The sequence below is a fragment of the Mytilus californianus genome, unplaced genomic scaffold (genome assembly GCF_021869535.1).
Source record: "Mytilus californianus isolate M0D057914Y unplaced genomic scaffold, xbMytCali1.0.p SCAF_4, whole genome shotgun sequence".
NCBI lineage: Eukaryota > Metazoa > Mollusca > Bivalvia > Mytilida > Mytilidae > Mytilus > Mytilus californianus.
This window is the reverse complement of record NW_026262690.1, coordinates 62804433-62825767: the sequence shown is the minus strand read 5'-3', so window position 1 is coordinate 62825767 and position 21335 is coordinate 62804433. Positions and strand designations below refer to the sequence as shown.

Sequence of the window (21335 nt, the reverse complement as noted above, 5' to 3'; positions counted from 1 at the left end):
TTCAATGTAGTCTTCCTTGTACAAGACAAACCTTCTAGAAGGGATGAATAATCATGCCAAGTTACATTACCTTAAGGTTTTTTGAAAGTAAGAGAGCAGAAACAAGTTGTGGTTGACAAATGCAAGCACAAACTCATTGCTAGAGGCCTTCCACAAATTAATTGGCAGGACCCATTTAATCAAACCATGCAGGAGAGGTTATTCTTCCAAACTAATGGATAGATAAAACAGGTGGAGCAACACTGTAATTGATATGCACCTTATAAAGTTTGCAAATTTTTTTATATTTTCTTCAGGAGAATTAACATTTTGAATGACATTTATTTACACATGATCAATACAGTATTACAAAATATAGAAGATATTTACAATGATTTCTCCCTTTTATCATTGCCTTAAAAAATTCAACATTAAAAGTAAAAAGAATGGTTTGTCATATATCATGCTGCAGAAGCTGTCTGAACATTTATCCATATACATTATTACATTAGACACAGCAGCATTCATCTAGCAAATGCTGTATTATGGCATTGACTACCAATACCTTGTGCACTAAATAATTCACACTTGTTCATATAGTTTTATGGCATTTATGGGTGAATGATGAAAATATCAAGATGATAAAACAAGTCCTAAATTTCAATCTTTATCTCCATTCTCTTCTGGGGATTTTGATCGTGACTTTGAAGCCTCTTTACGGTCTACACTGGGACTTCTGGATTTACTTCTACTTCTACTACGACTTCTGCTTCTTGAACTTTTACTCCTACTACGACTCCTGCTCCGACTTCTGCTTCCACTTCTTGACCTTCTTCCTCTCGACCTGGATCTGCTTCTACTTGGAGATCTTGATCTTAAATAAATTGAATCTGTGGTTAACTCTTTACTCACAGGCAACATATTAAATTTGTGAGAATACTTTTAAGTCAAAATGAGTAACAAGTGAATCATTACACATTGGGTATGATTGTCTTCAGTAATTTCAGACCCGAAAGACGGTCATCATTTTCACTGGTTTGAATACTTAATTCATTAAATATTTTATAGCAATGTGTACTTCACTATATCTTGTGTAAACCATAAAAAAGATGACCAGATTCATCAAAAATACTGGTCATCTGCCAACAACAAACTACTACAAATATAAAAGACGTACAAGCAAAACATAGTTCAGAAAGCCTATATTGATGGTGTGCCGAAAATTTGGATTTAGGTAACCCCCCATTATTTTAACCTATCGATGCAATGTCTTAAAATTGTTACATACAATCAATAAACTGCTTCGCCAAGCGCAGCTGGATACGACCGCAGAGGTCCAATTCTGAACAGTTGGGACAAATATGGACACAATATTCAAGCTTGATACAGGTCTGAATTTGGATTGTTATTAAATATTTGACACATTATAGGTTTCTGACACAGAATAAATCTAGTCAAAGAACTTGATATTGGTTATATGATTTGAATTAATATTCAATTGAAGATTTCTTGCTGTTGTGCAATACACTGTGCCGTTGCGCAATACTTAATAAATCTGTTTTCAGACTATATACAAAGAATTAGCAAAATAAATTGTTACCCCTAATTTTTCTTTGGAAAATTGACAATTTCTAAAATCTTGAGGGAAAAAAAATTGACCCGACCCCTTTCCTTTCCAAAATAAAATGCTCCGCTGGGTGCAGCTTGATACGACTGCAGAGGTCGAACTCTGAACAGTTGGGGCAAGTATGGACACAAAATTCAAGCTTGATACAGCACTGAATTTGGATTGTGATTAAATATGACACAGCATAGGTTTCTGACACAGGATGAATATGGTCTAAGAACTTAAAAAATTTTAATTTACCTATTCAAACCATATCATTATTATTTGCTTTTATATATAAATCAGAAATAACCAATTTTAAATGGAAAATTTTAAAGACCCCCCCCCCCCAATTTTTTGAACCCCCTTATGATTCATCACCTCCAAACTCAATCCCAGCCTTCCCTTTGTGATATAGTACCTTGCAGTACAATTTCAGAGAGATCCATATACTTGAACACAAGTTATTGTCTGGAAACTAGAAAAATGCTTGTTTTTTGGCCCCTTATTCCTAAACATTTAGGGCAATTACCCCCAAACTCAAACCCTGCTTTCCCTTTGTGATATGGAACCTTGTAGTACAATTTCATAGAGATCCATACTCTAATACACAAGTTATGTCTGGAAGTTACAAAAATGCTTATTTTTGGCTCCTTTTTGGCCCCTAATTCCTCAACTGTTGGTACCATAACCCCCAAAATCAATCCCAACCTTCCTTTTGTGGTATTGAACCTTATGGTAAAAATTCATAGAGTTCCATTCACTTTAACTAAAGTTAGAGTGCGAAAACCCATGTGTCCTCGGACGAAGACGACGACACCAACGTCATACCAATATACAAGCGGTCGTATAAAAATCTTTTTTGAACCCTAATTCCTGAACAGTTTAGGCAATTACTCCCAAAATGTATCCCAACCTTCTACCTGTGGTTTGAACCTTGTGGTACAATTTCAGAGCTATCAAAATACTTATAGACAAGTTATTGTCCTGAAACTAGAATGCTTGTTTTGGGCCCCTTTTTGGCCCCCAATTCCTAAACGGTTGGGACCATCACCCCAAAAAACAATCCCAACCTTCCTTTTGTGGTATTGAACCTTTTCAGTAAATTTCATAGAGATCCATACACTTAAACTAAAGTTATTGTCTGGAAAACAAATGTCTTCGGAAGACGACATGATAGCAATATATGATTTTTTGAGGTCGTATTAAAAACCTGAATAATACAGCTACCAACAGGATGACTTATAGCTTGAACAATGAAATAGAAACTGAAGGCGTCATGTAAATGATAATATTAATCAAAAATCTGTATTTGTCACTTGACAATCTAAAATAAAATGCTCCGCAGGCCGCAGCTAATACGACCGCAGAGGTCGAACCCTGAACAGTTGGGGCAAGTATGGACACAACATTCAAGCTTGATACAGCTTTGCATTTGGATTGTGATTAAATATTTGACACAGCATAGGTTTCTGACACAGAATGAATGTGGTCTAAGAACTTAAAATTTTTAAATTGGACATTCACCTATTATGGTCCAATATCCAAAATCTAAATACATGGTTAGATTCAGCATATCAAAGAACCCCAAGAATTCAATTTTTGATGAAATCAAACAAAGTTTAATTTTGGACCCTTTCGACCTCAATGTGGACAAAGTTGATAAAGGGGCCCAAAAATCAAAAATCTAAATACATGGTTACATTCAGCATATCAAAGAACCCAATATATTCAATTTTTGTTGAAATCAAACAAAGTTTAATTTTGGACCCCGATTTAGACCAACTTGAAAACTGGGCCCATAATCAAAAATCTAAATACATGTTTAGATTCAGCATATCAAAGAACCCTAAGAATTCAATTTTTGTTAAAATCAAACTAAGTTTAATTTTGGACCCTTTGGACCTTAATGTAGACCAATTTGAAAACGGAACCAAAAATTAAGAATCTAAATACACGGTTAGAATCGGCATATCAAAGAACCCCAATAATTCAATTTTTGATGAAATCAAACAAAGTTTAATTTTGGACCCTTTGGACCTCAATGTGGACCAATTTAAAAATGGGGCCCAAAATCCAAAAACTAAATACACGGTTAGATTCAGCATATTAAAGAACCCCAAGAATTCAAGAATAAAACCCCATTGAAATTGGTCAAGAAATAAGCAATTTATACAAAGTATCTTCTTTTGCACAATACTGTGCAATTAAATATTTCTTGCTATTGCGCAATACTGTACAATTGACAATTTCTTGCTATTGCGCAATATTGTGCTATTGGATATTTCTTGCTATTGCGCAATACTGTGCAATGGTAATTTCTTGCTATTGCGCAATACTGTGCAATTGAAGATTTCTTGCTATTGTGCAATACTGTGCAATTGAAAATTTCTTGCTATTGCACAATACTTATATAATAATTTACACATCCTGTTTGGTGTGTATCTCCTACCATATCATTATTATTTGCTTTTAAATATAAATCAGAAATATCCAACTAATAAACTGCTTCGCTGAGCGCAGCTGGATACGCCCGCAGAGGTCTAACCCTGAACAGTTGGGGCAAAAATGGACACAATATTCAAGCTTGATACAGGTCTGAATTTGGATTGTAACTAAATATTTGACATACATCTATTATAGGTTTCTGAATAAATGTAGTCAAAGAACTTGAAGTTGGTTATATGAATTGAATTTATATTCAATTAAAGATTTCTTGCTGTTGTGCAATACACTGTGCTGTTGCGCAATACTTAGTAAATCTGTTGTCAGACTATAAACAAATAAAATTTATAAAATTCTAAAGGGAGCTTACATCAATAGATATAAACAGTTCACCAAAGTTTCATACGAATTGCTGAAAGCATTTTTGAGTTTTTGTCTGAAAACTGGAAAATCCCCCCTTTTTTAATGAATAAACCCCATAATTCGGAAATGTAAAATCAAAATTTATAAAATTCTTAAGGGAGCTTACATCAATAGATATCAACAATTCATCAAAGTTTCATGAGAACTGCTGAAAGCATTTTTGAGTTATGGTCCGAAAACTGGAAAATCCCCCTTTTTTTTATGAATAAAACCCCATAACTCGGAAACGTAAAATCTAAAATTTATAAAAATCCAAAGGGAGCTATGTCAATAGATATAAACAATTAACCAAAATTTCTTGCAAGTTGGTGAAAGCATTCTTGAGTTATTGTCCGAAAACTGGAAAATCCCCCTTTTTTTAATGAATAAAACCCCATAACTCGGAAACGTAAAATCTAAAATTTATAAAAAACGAAAGGGAGCTCACGTCAATAGATATAAACAATTCACCAAAGTTTTAAGCAAATTGGTTAAAGCGTTTTTGAGTTAATGTCCGACATGTTGACGACGGACGGACGGACAGACAACGGTATACCATAATACGTCCCGTAAACGGGCGTATAAAAATGGAAAATTTTAAATGAAAAAAAAAAGGAAAAAAAAAAAAATCCCTCCCCCCAAATTTTTTGAACCCCCTTATGATTCTTCACACCCAAACTCAATCCCAGCCTTCCCTTTGTGGTATGGTACCTTGCAGTACAATTTTAGAGAGATCCATACACTTGAACACAAGTTATTGTCTGGAAACTAGAAAAATGTGTTTCTTGGCCCCTTTTTGGCCCCAAATTCCTAAACGTTTAGGGCAATTACCCCCAAACTCAAACCCAGCTTTCCCTTTGTGATATGGAACCTTGTAGTACAATTTCAGAAAGATCTATACACTTACACACAAGTTATTGTCCTGAAACTAGAAAAATGCTTGTTTTTTGCCCCTTTTTGGCCCCTACTTCCTAAAATATTGAGGCAATTACCCCCATCATCTATCTCAGCCTTCCCTTTGTGGTATGGTACCTTGCAGTACAATTTCAGAGAGATCCATACTCTTGAACACAAGTTATTGTCTGGAAACTAGAAAAATGCTTTTTTTTGGCCCCTTTTTGGCCCCCAATTCCTAAACGTTTCGGCAATTACCCCCAAACTCAATTCCAGCTTTCCCTTTATGATATGGAACCTTGTAGTACAATTTCAGAAAGATCCATACACTTACACACAAGTTATTGTCATGAAACTAGAAAAATGCTTGTTTTTTGCCCTTTTTTGGCCCCTAATTCCTAAAATTTTGAGGCAATTACCCTCAAAATCAATCTCAGCATTCCTTTTGTGATATGGAACCTCGTGGTACAATGTCAGAGAGATCCATACACTAACACACAAGTTATGTCTGGAAGTTACAAAAATGCTTATTTTTGGCCCCTAATTCCTTTACTGTTGGTACCATAACCCCCAAAATCAATCCCAACCTTCCTTTTGTGGTATTGTACCTTGTGGTAAAATTTCATAGAGATCCATTCACTTAAACTAAAGTTAGAGTGCGAAAACCAATGTGTCTTCGGACGATGCCGGACGACGCCGTCGTCATACCAATATACGACCACAAAAATTTTTTTGCGGTCGTATAAAAAAATTACCTTAAAGCTTTATCAGTTGGTCGTATAAAAAAATTACCTTAAAGCTTTATCAGTTGCTATAAGTTTTGATGCAGTAGGCCTTTTAAAGCATTTTTTTAAAGTCATGTTTGATAAGCGTCAACAGCCATAATTTCAAGTAGGAGCACAAACCTATTATTTCCTCACATGTTGGTGCCAAATAATCATTTCCAGTATTACTGGATATATCTTAATGTCAAATTTTAATTTTTCTGTGCTTCTGCTTTGTCACAAATTCATGCTTTAAGTGATTTTTATAGTTTGTTCTTCTGTTGTTCTGTTACATGACTGTCTCAGGTTAGGGGGTGTGTTTGTGGCAGCAAACCAGTTTAACCCCAACACATTCTGTATGAGCCTGTCCCAAGTCAGGAGCCTGTCATTCAGTGGTTGTCGTTTGTTGCTGTATATCATATTTTTTTTGTTCATTGTTTTGTACATAAATCAGGCTGTTAGTTTTCTCATTTGAATTGTTTTTACATTTGTCTTTTCGGGGCCTTTTAGAGTTGACTATGCAGTATGGGTTTTGCTCATTGTTGAAGGCCAAACGGTGACTTATAGTTGTTAAATTCATGCCATTTGGTCTCTTGTGGAGAGCTGTCTCATTGGCAATCATACATCTTCTCCTTTTATATTTAATCAGTTCTGTGTAGAAGTGCTCAGCTATTTACCATTTGTATACGGTTGTATATGATGTGTGTGTGTATGCAATGTCTTATAGATCTATGTTTTTTGTTTTGCTATGGTGTATAGCTCAGTGGAACATTTAACATTTTTGGAATATTTCTATACTAATTCAAAATTAGACGTATCAAACTATCATAATAGATGTAATTTCAAGTATTTTTTTCAATGTTAGATGTACAAACCTCCTCCTACTGCTTCTACTACTACTTTTTGGTCTGTCTTCTACCAACTTGATTTTTCTACCATTAATTTCTGTATTGTCTAATTTATCCAAAGCTGCCTTCATATCCGAGTATGAGGAAAATTCAACAACACTGCAAAAGAATTGCATATCTACTAAACAATTCCCTAGAACCCTTTTCAAATGTCATTGTTTCACATGAATTATAGTTGTACATGCATTCCTTATTTTTCATTTCAATTTACTTGCAGGATGTCTTTTATGAGAGTGATATACATTGATGCACCAATAAACACTAACTAAAAGGTAGGTAGGTTAGCCCTCCACAAAAACTTCAGAAGACTGATGACATTTTTTTGTTTAAGTTAAAAAAAAAACAATGGAATACATGTTGGTTTACAGATAGTGGTCAAGTATTGATCCTTAAATAAAGCATACAGCTCAAGTTGTCAGATACAGTGTATTCATTGATGAATTTGGTTGATTAAGAAACCACTTCTTTAATTACCAGGAGCAAATTATTAAACCACAAATTAGGTCACCTTGTCGGCAAAATGTTCTAACCAAGAAATCCATTGCAAAGTAATAAATAAATCAACATTATGCATCTAGTAATCAAATTGTATGGACTTACCCTTCATTTTTATGCTGTTTGTGGGCATCAGCATATGTGACTTCTCCTGCCTGTCTCATGTAGTCTTTCAAATCCTTTTAAGTAAAGAGTAAAAAAAAGTTACATATTTACTTACAAAATTTAACTTTTTAATTTCCACATTACTTTGCATTATACCTACCTACCTACCATGCCTACATTTATACCTTGTTCTTGAAATTATTTCTGGTTTTATCAAGCTATCACTGTAAAGAGAAACTTGCAAGCATCCTGACTGCATATTGGGGAATGGGAACAACTATATTAATAGAATATTTTTGGTATGTGTTGAATTCAAAGCTCTCATGGAAGGCCAAATTTATGGTATCAATTCATATACTTGTGGTTGTAAGGCACATACAATTTTATGTAAAAAACTGTAAAATGCAGGACAAGTTTTAAGGCTGATTTGAAAAATGTTCAGAATCACAAAAATAACAATAATAATTACAATTGACACTTTAATAATACTTTTTTTTTTTATAATTTATGGAAACTAATTGTTATATTACTGCATATTATTTTTTTTTTTTTTAGAATTTGACATATTACACAACTTTTAAATAGGTTCCAAATCACAAATTGTCCAAATTTAATAAAAACATCCATTACATTGAAAATATTTGCCTCTGGCTATAAAGGAAACAAAAATCTATCAATCCATGACATTGATAAACATCTGTACACTAAAAAGCCTTACAAACACATGCCTCTACTTTCTTTCATGTTTTGTACATCTTTTAGCCATGATATTATTGATAATTCTTTAAAATGTTTCAACCAAGGATCCGGAAATTTTTCCAGACAATTTCGGTCATTTTGAGATGTTTGAAAAGTTGGTGCCCCTTTTCAAATTGTCGATATCAACTTGACTATATTCATAGCAACAACGAACATGACGAACTTGTATTGCTGTTTCATCGCATTTACTAAGTAAATGTCTTACCATTACCATGAAGGACAGTTTAGGGAATGCAACAGTCTAAAATTGAAATGATTTACATTGCTTACGTTTCTTTCGATTTGACAAAAGTTAAAACCTGAAGTTTGCGATATTTTAAAGTACGAATAATTCCGGATTCATTTTCGGGATTTGTTTTGTTTATCAAATTGACAGGAAATCACCGGCTTTTTATGGCTTTTTTTATTTTATTACCTTTAAAAATGTTTGAATATAACAGATAATAGTTGCACTCGTTTAATTTAGCATGAAATCAATTTGCATTTAAATGATTTTACGATTAAATATTAAATTTGCTGAAGACAATTTCAGGCATGCGTATTACATAGTAAATAAAGCACATGTGTAACTCATGAAAAAATACTTTTTTCTTCGTAAATTTAGATTTAATTTTTAAATCAGAATTGATAACTGTCTAAGTTGATGAAAAGTAAATAAATAATGAATGCACTTGTCAGGGAACTTTAATGTTTTAAAGACATTATTCTGAGCTTGTGATCACTGTCAGGTGTGAATTAAAACCACAGGTAAAAAGTGATTAGCGATCATTAGCCAATGTTTCCCGGAGGCATTGATATAGATATTAGGAGGGCCCTCAGGATTATCAAACTACTGTAGTGGCAGTTTTATTACAGGAAAGGGATTATAAACAAAAACAAGTGATCACAAGTGCAAAATGGCGATTAAGAAATCCGATTTCAAACATTGAGTCAATGAAATGACCGAAATTACTTCTGTAAAAAATAAAATTTGTCCTAAATCCCAATTACTCGTTTAGGACAAATAGTTTCATCTTAGGACATGACTGGCAAATATGACCGTTTCCGGACCCTTGGTTTCAACATTTTAAATCATTACTGGTATTATTAACACCTGGTTTGAAAATCCAATAGTTTTTAACTTTACTATTTCAGTGTACTCTTCATACATTAAATAGATGTTTATAATTTTATAACAGAATTACCTCTACTGAATAGAAACTGACATCGCCTGAGAGATTAATGAACCCTTGCTAGAGAGAGCATCAGGACTTCAAGTGTACTTCTGTTTATTTCATCATTACATTGCAGCAGTATTCTACCCTTTTTCTGAACATGGGAAGATAGCAAGAACTATCCAATCCGGATGTATGGATAGCTTTAGCCGACAGGCATTCATCACATTTTTTGTTTTCCAAAGATTGACCATGCTAGTCATGTAAAGCGTGACTTTCCCATCAGTGTAGGACCCTCTTTGTCTTCTGAAGGATGAACATCAAGCTAGCTAGACCCCCTCGTCTCACAGTCAACACATCATAAGCAAGAACAAGAGTGAATCACATTGAAGTAGCCATTCCTTGTGGCACTTTTGGGGAGGAAGCTGTGATTAGACTCTTCGTCCTTCATCATGCTCCTGCCACCTCACCTTTGAGGGCGCTTATGAGAGAAGACAATACTATTTAGGTATGAAACATAAATATGTAAAATGTCACAATCTGTATATTCCTTTAAAATATTGTAAATAAATGAAATCTGTATTTCTTCCAATTGAATGAAAGAAAACAATGTGACAAAAAAATTTATGAAATGAAGTTCAAAAGACTGATAAAATACCCTCTAAAAATAACGGCTATTTTTAATATCATTTAGTTAGAATATTTTTTGTGTCTTATTTGTGCTGAAGTTAAAAGGAATATACAGCAAGTGAAAAGGTGTTCAATTTTGTGTTGAACATTAATGATTTATTAGTTTCTGTCTTGGTTCATTATATAAATAAAGAGCAAAACAAGTTTGATTTTTTTTAGCAACGACTAAGGTCTAGTATCTTCATAATTTTTCTTTAGACTGTAAAATCTATTGAGAGTAAATAAAACCAGAGCATAGATAACATAAATAAGGATAAACATCAAGTATTTTTTTAAAGATATAAGATACATACCTGCCAACTAACTCTTGAAGAAAGGTTTTCTACAATTAATCTGTACTCCGTTCTTGTAGGTGGTCCATACCTGTAAAAGAATAAATACTATACTTCTTTGCTAAAAACATTAACTCTAGCATGCAGTTAAACATTGTCCATAATATTAATGTTCCTCTCACCCTATTTTTGTTGTTAAATCTATCATGATTAATCAATGCACTTCCAATTACTTTTGCTTCTTTGGATTCCACAAATTTTAATATTAACTAATTCTATATATCTGTGCATGATATTTTTGTTTTGATTTTAATAATCTGGTAGCTTTAATAGATTAAGCAAATTATATGTAGAAAAAACTGAATAATGGAATGGTTTAAATCTGAATATAATGAAATATTTAGGCCACACTATATTTTTAGAACAATATGAAGTTAGAATTCAGGCTATAAAAATTCAAAATTTTAGAATCTAAATAATTTATTGGTAAATTCTATGTTCATACAAAAAAAAACTAATGGTTATTCCAATATCAATTGTTTAGGATGTTGTACACCAATCATGTTTGCTTTTGAAAATATTACCCAGAGTCCATTAGTTTCAGCAATTGTGAATTATACTGAAATACAGACCCACATCCTGCAAATCTGTCAATACAACTCATGACTTCAATGTTTAAAAGAAAATGTCACTTCTTCCAATGAAGATCACCTGGCATGTCTTGCTCTTACAATTTCAATTACTTTGCATATTTTATGGTTGAAATATTTATTTAAGCATTTTTTTAAAATTCAGATTTTTAATTTTCATCAAGTACAATACCTATTAATAGGCTGCGACTCTTTTCACAAAAAATCTTACAATTAAAATTAATTTTAAGTTTTCCTGAAATGTATGACTTAAAAGTATTTCTACTCTTAAGATTTTTTGTGAAAAGAGTCACAGATTCCAAGACTTGATAGAAAATTATTTATAGTAAAACATTATTTATTTATTAATTCTACAACTGCCTTTAATTTTTATTGCAAATATCCTTCAGATGCTTTCATTTTATTACTGGTATAAAACTGTATAGATCCAGGTTTATTGCATGTTAATCTACCTTAATTATATTTTTACCAAGAAACTGACAGGTTCTTATATCTTGAACGTCCGAAGCATCATTTAGTTACATCAACATGGGAACATCTTAACTTCATTTGCAACATCAATAAAGGAACATCTTAATCGTCATTTGCATCATCAACAAAGGATCATCTTAATTGTCATTAGCAACGTCAACAAAGGAACATCTAAATCGTCATGTTGCTAATTTAACTAAGGAATCATCATTCTGTATCCCCAATTGAGGACAGTTTCATTTATACACTAAATGTTTTAATATTGGTTTTTTTTCACAACATCATGCTTCTGAGGAGATATCCATTCATCAGTACTTCCATGGATAAACTGATGAACCCTGACCGATGGATAGATATATTAATCAAAACTTAACAGTGCTGAGAGGTCCAACCATCTTAAATAACAGAATCAACAAGAAATCAAACCAAACAAAACTAACATTAAGGAATTTGAAAATCAAGGCATTTTCTATGCAACATATATAATACTGTACCTTTCAGCACTATTGTTGTTCTGTCCATAGCCCCTTCTATAATTATAATTCAAAAAATTCATTGTCAGATGATACCAAATTATGCATTAAGACTTAATGTAAACTTGAATAAGTCTATGAAAATTTGTAGTATAAAACTATGCACTTTTACATTTTTGAATAGCTGGTTCCCTGCACCAATTTATTTATATTGAAAAGCATATTTTTCCTAAAATATTTTAGTCTTTTATCTTATATTCATGAATCTCATTATCTCAGTATGGTAATAAATTTTATAATAAAAGTGAAAATTGTGAATAAGAAATTTTTTAACTATTTCAATTGATAATAAAATGCTCCGCAGGGCGCAGCTTGATACGACCGCAGAGGTCGAACCCTGAACAGTTGGGGGAAGTATGGACACAACATTCAAGCTTGATACAGCTTTGGATTTGGATTGTGATTAAATATTTGACACAGCATAGGTTTCTAACACAGATTGAATGTGGTCTAAGAACTTAAAAATTTTAAATTGGACATTCACCTATTATGGTCCAATATCCAAAATCTAAATACATGGTTAGATTCAGCATATCAAAGAACCCCAAGAATTCAATTTTTGATGAAATCAAACAAAGTTTAATTTTGGACCCTTTTGACCTCAATGTGGACAAAGTTGATAACGGGGCCCAAAAATCAAAAATCTAAATACATGGTTAGATTCAGCATATCAAAGAACCCCATATATTCAATTTTTGTTGAAATCAAACAAAGTTTAATTTTGGACCCCGATTTGGACCAACTTGAAAACTGGGCCCATAATCAAAAATCTAAATACATGTTTAGATTCAGCATATCAAAGAACCCTAAGAATTCAATTTTTGTTAAAATCAAACTAAGTTTAATTTTGGACCCTTTGGACCTTAATGTAGACCAATTTGAAAAAGGAACCAAAATTTAAGAATCTAAATACACAGTTAGATTCGGCATATCAAAGAACCCCAATAATTCAATTTTTGATGAAATCAAACAAAGTTTAATTTTGGACCCTTTGGACCTCAATGTGGACCAATTTAAAAACGGGGCCCAAAATCCAAAAACTAAATACACGGTTAGATTCAGCATATTAAAGAACCCCATGAAATCAAGAATAAAACCCCATTGAAATTGGTCAAGAAATAAGCAATTTATAGGAAGTATCTTCTTTTGCACAATCCTGTGCTATTAAATATTTCTTGCTATTGCGCAATACTGTACAATTGACAATTTCTTGCTATTGCGCAATATTGTGCTATTGGATATTTCTTGCTATTGCGCAATACTGTGCAATTGAAGATTTCTTGCTATTGCGCAATACTGTGCAATTGAAGATTTCTTGCTATTGCACAATACTTATTATATAATAATTTACATATCCTGTTTGGTGTGTATCTCCTACCATATCATTATTATTTGATTTTTAATATAAATCAGAAATAACCAACTTAAAATGAAAAATTTTAAAAGAAACAAAAAAGGAAAAAAAGAAAAAAAAGGAAAAAAAAATAAATCCCCCCCCAAAATTTTTTGAACCCCCATTATGATTCATCACCCCCAAACTCAATCCCAGCCTTCCCTTTGTGGTATGGTACCTTGCAGTACAATTTCAGAGAGATCCATACACTTGAACACAAGTTATTGTCTGGAAACTAGAAAAAAATGTGTTTTTTGGCCCCTTTTTGGCCCCAAATTCCTAAACGTTTAGGGCAATTACCCCCAAACTCAAACCCAGCTTTCCCTTTGTGATATGGAACCTTGTAGTACAATTTCAGAAAGATCCATACACTTACACACAAGTTATTGTCATGAAACTAGAAAAATGCTTGTTTTTTGCCCCTTTTTTGGCCCCTAATTCCTAAAATTTGGAGGCAATTACCCCCAAAATCAATCCCAGCATTCCTTTAGTGATATGGAACCTTGTGGTACAATGTCAGAGAGATCCATACACTAACACACAAGTTATGTCTGGAAGTTACAAAAATGCTTATTTTTGGCCCCTTTTTGGCCCCTAATTCCTTTACTGTTATTACCATAACCCCCAAAATCAATCCCAACCTTCTTTTTGTGGTATTGAACCTTGTGGTAAAATTTCATAAAGATCCATACACTTAAACTAAAGTTAGAGTGCGAAAACCAATGTGTCTTCGGACGACGACGACGATGACGGACGACGACGACGACGCCAACGTCATACCAATATACGACCACAAAAATTTTTTTGCGGTCGTATAAAAATTTGATATACATGTTCCATCTTTTTCTCTAAACTATAAAATATAGATTATAGTCAAATATTTGCCTTTTTTTTATGATCCAAAACCGATTCAATCAATATATTTAAACATCTTTTTTCCATTTAGATTTCAAATCATCATCAAAACATAATCATTATCATAAAGCTAAATCTCAACACGATGCATGTCATTTTAAGTGAAACATTATTTTTCATGCCGATAAAAGTCGTCCATTTCATTTTAGAAAATCATTCAGAAGCTTTTAAGATTGAGGTTTACATTTTCATGTTAACAGTATAAAGCTGATCAGAAACTACCCTCATTAAAGTTTTTACCAAGAAACTGACAGGTTCTTTTAATCTTGAACATCTGAAGCATCATTTAGCTACATCAATGTGGGAACATTTTAACTTCATTTTCTACATCAACTTGGGAACATCTTAACATCATTTGCTACATCGACATGAGAACATCCTTACTTCATTTGCTACATCAACTTGGGAACATCTTAACATCATTAGCTATATTAACACGGGAACATCTTAATCATCATGTTGCTACCTCATCTTAGGAATCATCATTTTGATACACCAATTTGGGAACATATTAAACATCAATTTGCATCTTCAACATCTAAACATCATTCTGTATCCTTAATTGAGGACAGTTTTATTAATGCACACAATGTTCATTATTTTTTCACATCATGATGCTTCTGAGTAGATATCCATTGATAGGTACTTCCATGGATAAACTGATCAGCCCTGATGGATGGATAGATATATAAATCAATAACCAACAGTGCTGAGAGGTCCCACCATATTTAACAACAGAAATACAAAAAAAAAAGACAAACAAAAGGACTAACAATAAGGAATCTGCTTACAAGAGCCAATAATTTTCTATGTAAAATATATAATACTGTACCTGTCAGCACTGTTGTTCTGTCCAAAGCCCCTTCTATTACTATAATTCAAAAGAAGTCATTGTCAGATAATACCACATTATTCACTAACACTTAAGATTAAAGGCAATCTTTTACACTTGTTATACATTGTATCTTTGAAAATATGTAGTTTTATACTACATTCTATTAGTTTCTTTTTTTCCTTCTTCAAAAAACATGGAATATTAGTCAAGATCTTGCAGTATCTGAAAATATTTTCCTGCTTAAGACTTTATTATGTTGTAAAATCAGATTTTTTTCCAAAAATGTTTTAGTCTTGTATTTAAAATTCATGTTTCGAGTATGGTACTTTGTCTTTTAGTAAAAGTGAAATTAATGAAATCTCAGCTGACATGTCATGAAATCTCTAGTATTTTAATTGATTAGAATCTCATTAAAATGGTGTTTTTCACTACAATATAAAATATAATTTTTTAACATCATCAACAAAATGCTTTGCCTTGAAGAATTGTGGACAATTTATGCACATCCTACATGTACATACTATATGACCTCAACATAAACAAGTGATAAGATTGATTGATTTTCACCTTCTTAATGTCTAGTGTCAGTTTATATTTCAAGCAAATGTAGGACAATATATATACATATACAACCTATACACAGTGTTCTCCCCAGGCCCTTAAAGGACCGCGGGCCCGCGATGTATAATTTTTTACCGTGGTGGTATCGTTCTTACCACGATGTATAATTTTTCTCTGTGGTGCTAAAATTTTCAGTTAAAAAATCGTAAATCGGTAAAGTTTTGAACGACTTGTTAAATCTTTTCCGTGCGGTATAAAATTCCAGGTGAAATTTGAACAGTTCAACACAGATTGTTTACACCACGTGGTTGATTTACCTTATGAGGTTAACCTTGTTGATTGGATTTTATTGATGTAATTAACACTTGTAACAAGATTATTTTGTGTTTTAATCAAGAGTTCATAACTTTATGATCACAGATAACTATTTTATGGCTTCACTCTCCACCCAAGCACTGACCTGTGACAAGTTGGCAAATACTTTGTACACAAACAGTGTCTTGACCCGATAGGTACATTTTTTGAACATCATAATGGTGGCTCATTACGTATAATGGACAACTATACATTTCCCAATTCTTATATTATAGTATTATATGTCTCTGATTAAACCATGGCCAATATAATATTATCTTTAATTATGACATAGTTATTGCATGATAGTCGGGTTTCAAACTGTAGTATCTGTATGTACATATCACATGACCCAGTTTAACAGTTCACGTAGAATATTCAAGTTTATTTACAATAAATTGCAATCTATTATATTTTATAAATAAAATGCATGACTGTACCTTCAAACTGGATATCTATATCCATAATTAATGAATAACAGAAGTAATCTTGCAAATTTCATCCATAAGCACATGTTAAATCTATTTATATCTACTTCCTGTCATTTAGGCGGGAAAATAGGGAGACTTAGTTGTTGACATTGAATATGGTTACTTATAGATCTATAGACCAAAGATAAATTTATAGATTTAGGAATTCTTTTTAAATGGTTCATGACAAATAAAGATTTAGATTTTAGGGCAGTATTAAGTCTGTATCTATGTTTGATTATCACCAAAGACAAGAAAGGTTAATATTTACATGAAGTCTATGGCAAAATGTTCTAAAATTTATGAAAAATTTCTTTTTATTAAAATCTAAGATAGAAACTGGTTCAAATAATAAAACAATATTTGAAATTGTTCTTGTTAATTTTATATCTTCTTATGACAGGAATCCTTTCACATACAACAACCTTTTTTTCTAGAAACTAGAAAGTTTTTTAAATTGAACATTTTTGTTCTCTTTTGAATGATATTTTATTTTTATTGATTTTGGATTTTATAAAAGATTTAATTACTTTAAATTCAGATGAATATTTAATTATGAATCATTACTGTAAATTCAGAAATTATTGCGATGTTTTTATTATTGCGAAAAATGCGACAGGGTTATAATCGCAATAATTTAAACACGCACTTTGAAATTTTTTATATGAATTAAACAGGATTTTTCTCAATATCGCTAAAATGACAAAATCGCAATAATAAATGCACGCAATAATTTCTGAATTTACAGTATTTATTTTAAAAAAATATTAAAGTATACAAACTGTTTTTTTATTTACTTTTTTTTTACCAATAATTTTCTGAATCAATGTCTACATAACACAGTACCACAGTGTTGAAACAAAACAAGAGACATAAAAACTACAGTAACTAGTCTAAGAGCTAAGCGACACGACGCGACACAACTGATTGCATGAAATATTTCACCAAGAAGTCCACACGCATACCCTGGTGCTATCCAAAAATCCTGGGGAGAACACTGCTATACACAGTATATAAAAATATTCAGGGATGTTAGAAACTTACTCATCCTTTATCATGTTATAATACAGAGAACTCAATGAAGACCTAACAGAAATTAGAAGTAGCATACTGTTAAAATTAATGCTTCAACATTGCAAGTGACTGTACAAAAAAATGCTCTCCCAAGGTAAGCTGATCCAAATTACTATTTCTCTAAACATTAATTGTTCACTGCTTTGGTGGTAGAAGAGGTATTCTGAATGTTATACTGTAAATTCAGAAATTATTGCGAGGTTTTTATTTATGCGAATAATGCGACTTGATGAGTATCCCAATATTAAACTCACACTTATGTCAATTATTTACAAATCGCAGTAATAAATGCATGCAATAATTTCTGAATTTACAGTACTTAAACCCAATTTTTATTGTTTTCATCTAAAATACATTGCCTTGAACTAGTATTACAATGAAACACTTTGTGGATTAAAAAACTTCTTTAGTCATAAGGTATAGGAATTAAAGACAAAGCATTGGTTGATGAAGTTTGTCCAACCGTTAAATACAACAGATTTCTGATTGTCATGCAGCACTGAATTTTGTCTTACTTATCTCTTCCTCCTCGTCGACTACGCGGTGGAGGATAGTCCCTAAACCCCCTATCTCTACCACCATCACGTCTATCATCACCTCGGGGAGCTCCACGAGCATGCTCAACAGTACATCTGAAACAATATAAATCTAAAATAAATTTGGCCCTTACTTTGTCATCCATGAAGGTCGCCTTGAATTCCCAGAGTTCCCATAATCCCTTTCACGTGAATAGTTACTGTTCCTATTTCGCGAGGTGCCACGAGCATGTTCTAAACTTATTCTGTAAAAATCAAACAATACATATTCATATATTATCTTCTTTCTTTCCTTTTTAAGAAACAATTCTGCTGAGAGTTTTGTAGGAAAAAATACTATTTTTATCTGTCTTTTTTTTAAGTACATGATCATTTATATAAAAGTGATTTCAACTAAGGATTAACATAAGTTTTGCCTTAAAGGTAATCAATAATTTCCAATCGAATGAAAACTATATCTAAATTAATTAAATAAATAAGTTATGATTTTACAATTTTTGGATTTAAAATTATAAAATTACCAATTATACACATTGAAATTTGCAAACTGCCTTTTCTCAAGGTAAAAAAAAAAAACATTTTACGTTATTAGCAATTCATAAATTGAGCATCTGAATACCTTTCTCCACACAAATCTTTCCCATTTAATTCATATACAGCATCATCTGCATCCCTGTAGTCTTCGAATTCCTGGAAAGAATATATGCAAAATGTTTATCATTTATAAAAATCATTAGCCATGGAATTTTAGATCCAAACCTCCCATTGCCTAACCAACCTAAACTAAGAAATTTACAATATTACTTTATTCCATGGTGATTTGTTGAAAGAGCTTAATATGTATGGTCTCAGGCCAATAACTCTAAGTCTTACCTGTTAATGTGCCACAAATCATTCGATTTCACTGGCATTCTGCCAAGGAAATTTTCATTATTTTTCTCTTCCTATGTCCCTCATTCAAAGAGGATTCTAACATAAAGGAAGGTGTTTACCTAGCAGCTCTTGGAATTTCATAACTACAATTTTGAAGTTTTTCAGCACTAAATTTTATATGAGACTGACTACTTTGTCAGTATGTCTGCTTCCCTGAGACATTTACTGACAGTTATGGAACTGTTTAGATGATCATTACTAAAATATGATTACATCAGCCAAAATTCTTCCCAAACTGCATCAGTTCATGAGAAGTAAAGTCACATAAGATGTATGAAAAATCTGTTAGAAAAGACCTTATCCGTGTTACCTTTACCTTAAGTGGCGATTGCATTAAGCTACAATTTAAAGCAATCCAATTACTAACTTCTGTTCTGATGCGTTTCCCTCAGTTTTAGTTTGTAACCCGGTTTTGTTTTTATCTCTATCGATTTATGAGTTTCGAAAAGCAGTATACTACTGTTGCCTTTATCTAATACATTCTGGAACTGCAACAGGCTTATAATTTTAGAAATACAAATTAAGAAGAATTTTTTTTTTAATTAAATCTTACTGCATTTTAACAGGCCCTAATTTAATGATAAAGTACATGCAAACACATCCATGTAATAATAATATAATTACTTCACTTTGGAATTAATATTGCATGCATTAAAATTTATGTACTACAATATGTTTTACTGTAAATACAACTTACAACAAAACCATAACCATTTTTCAACATGACATCTCTTATTTTTCCATAGCCTTTAAAAAATCTTTCAACATCTTTTTCTCGTGCATGATATGACAGTCTCCCAATATATACTCTTGTTCCCATTTTGAATTGTCTGAAAAAGAACAAGATACAAATGTATTTTTCAGTGATTTTCCTAGTGTTTAGGGGAAGGGGCACAGGGCCCATGCAATTGGGAATAAAAGTTAGTGAAATGTTGGCTTTGGGGAAAATATATTAGTCTGCTTAAATGGAGGGCAAACAGCATCAGCCATGTGCAACTTGGAAGGTGGGCTTGAGGACATGCCGCTAAGCAAATTTTGAAAAATTAGGTGCAAAATCCTGCATTCTTAAAAGGAACTGCATGAATTGCAAACAAGATTCTAGAGATTTGTTAAAAAAAAACATGATACGATACCAACAAAATCTCTTAACGATGTCTTTATACAATTGGGAATTTGAGAGCTGAATATTGGGGAAAAAAAGAGCATATTTCTCTTTGGGAATAGGGCCAAAAATCGGACACAAAATGAGGTTTGGAAAATCCCTGGAAGGATCGGTCACCAAAATGCTTACCGTACTGGAACTTTATAACCTGCAGTCCAGAAGAACAAGCCAAAGACTGGTATTTCTGTACAAAGTGGTTGAGGGTTTGGTCCCAGCTATCAAACCCTACAAATTTTTGGTGAAAAGCAACACCAAAAGGATCAGCAAGCCTATACGCTTTGTAGACTTTGAAAGCACTAATAAAGTTAACAACTCGGTTAAGAACAACTCAAAGGCAATTGAAACAACATTGTCAACAAACTGTAAAACTGAGCAATTTAAGAACTCATTCTTTGTCAAGACTGTGATTCATTGGAACCATCTGAAAGAAGACATAGTGTGCGCCAAGTCAGTTGAGAGCTTCAAAACAGCTCTCCAACGTCGTCAAATTTAGGCGCTCTCTCTCTCCCGTCGAGTTAAAGCCAGAATTGGTACCTTCGACGTAACGATACAGAAATAGGGGCGAAACGACCCGTTACCAAAAATGTAGAAAATATTTGTGATTTAAAAAATGAATAGACTGTTACTTTATTTCAAAAATAACAAAGCAGTCATAAATCAGTGTTAGACTATAGTGTAGAAAAGAGGAAAAGTATAAGAAGTGACCGACGCTAGATAATATTTTGGGGTTTGCCATCTTGGTTTGATAACAAAAACGAATTTAAGGATGTAAATAATAATAACAACTAGTTCATAAACATTCTAGTAATTGCTGCACAAGTAGAAATTAATGCTACGAGCATTCTTTACCATATTATTTAACTTATAAAATGAGAAGGGTGCTTACGTCTCCTAGAAATCTTTACAACATTTTCAGTGTCGTATAAGAGCTTAAACCTAAAATACGTTGAACCGACTGTGATTTAAAGAGTTTTA

The 21335-nt window shown here is 32.4% G+C and overlaps 2 protein-coding genes across 12 annotated transcripts in view; both read right to left on the bottom strand.

Moving 5' to 3' along the window:
- Positions 1-301: 301 nt before the first annotated feature.
- Positions 302-21333, bottom strand: LOC127698616 (serine/arginine-rich splicing factor 6-like). 6 transcript variants are annotated; one of them, XM_052202165.1, is made up of 10 exons: positions 21247-21333; positions 19896-20028; positions 18885-18955; positions 18400-18510; positions 15268-15306; positions 12089-12124; positions 10495-10564; positions 7599-7672; positions 6966-7097; positions 302-853 (listed from the first exon to the last, which is right to left on the bottom strand). In XM_052202165.1, the coding sequence occupies exons 2-10, from the start codon at positions 20016-20018 to the stop codon at positions 640-642; spliced, it is 870 nt and encodes a 289-aa protein (XP_052058125.1). In that variant the 5' UTR covers positions 20019-20028; positions 21247-21333; the 3' UTR covers positions 302-639. The 6 variants fall into 6 exon arrangements, with proteins under 6 accessions (XP_052058125.1, XP_052058124.1, XP_052058127.1 ...); XM_052202164.1 differs by lacking the exon at positions 18400-18510 and adding an exon at positions 18245-18361; XM_052202167.1 differs by lacking the exon at positions 12089-12124.
- LOC127698610 (mitochondrial import inner membrane translocase subunit TIM50-C-like) overlaps positions 1930-21335 on the bottom strand; it is a 323025-nt gene continuing 303619 nt past the window's right edge. For 2 of the 6 annotated variants that reach the window (XR_007980904.1, XR_007980908.1), the window contains exon 11: positions 1930-2157. The gene's annotated coding sequence lies outside the window, so the exon portion shown is untranslated. Of the gene's footprint in view, positions 3229-3903; positions 5304-12611; positions 14023-21335 lie in introns of those variants that run through there. The other 4 variants (XR_007980901.1, XR_007980902.1, XR_007980903.1 and 1 more) reach the window with 4 other exon arrangements.

Coding starts and splice junctions, on each gene's coding strand:
- LOC127698616 (XM_052202164.1), bottom strand. CDS start 20,018: ATGGGAACAAGAGTATATATTGGGAGACTGTCATATCATGCACGAGAA. Junction 18,956..19,895: donor AAAATGGTTATGGTTTTGTT/GTAAGTTGTATT, acceptor TATTCTTTCCAG/GAATTCGAAGACTACAGGGA. Junction 854..6,965: donor AGTAGAAGCAGTAGGAGGAG/GTTTGTACATCT, acceptor AATTTATTTAAG/ATCAAGATCTCCAAGTAGAA.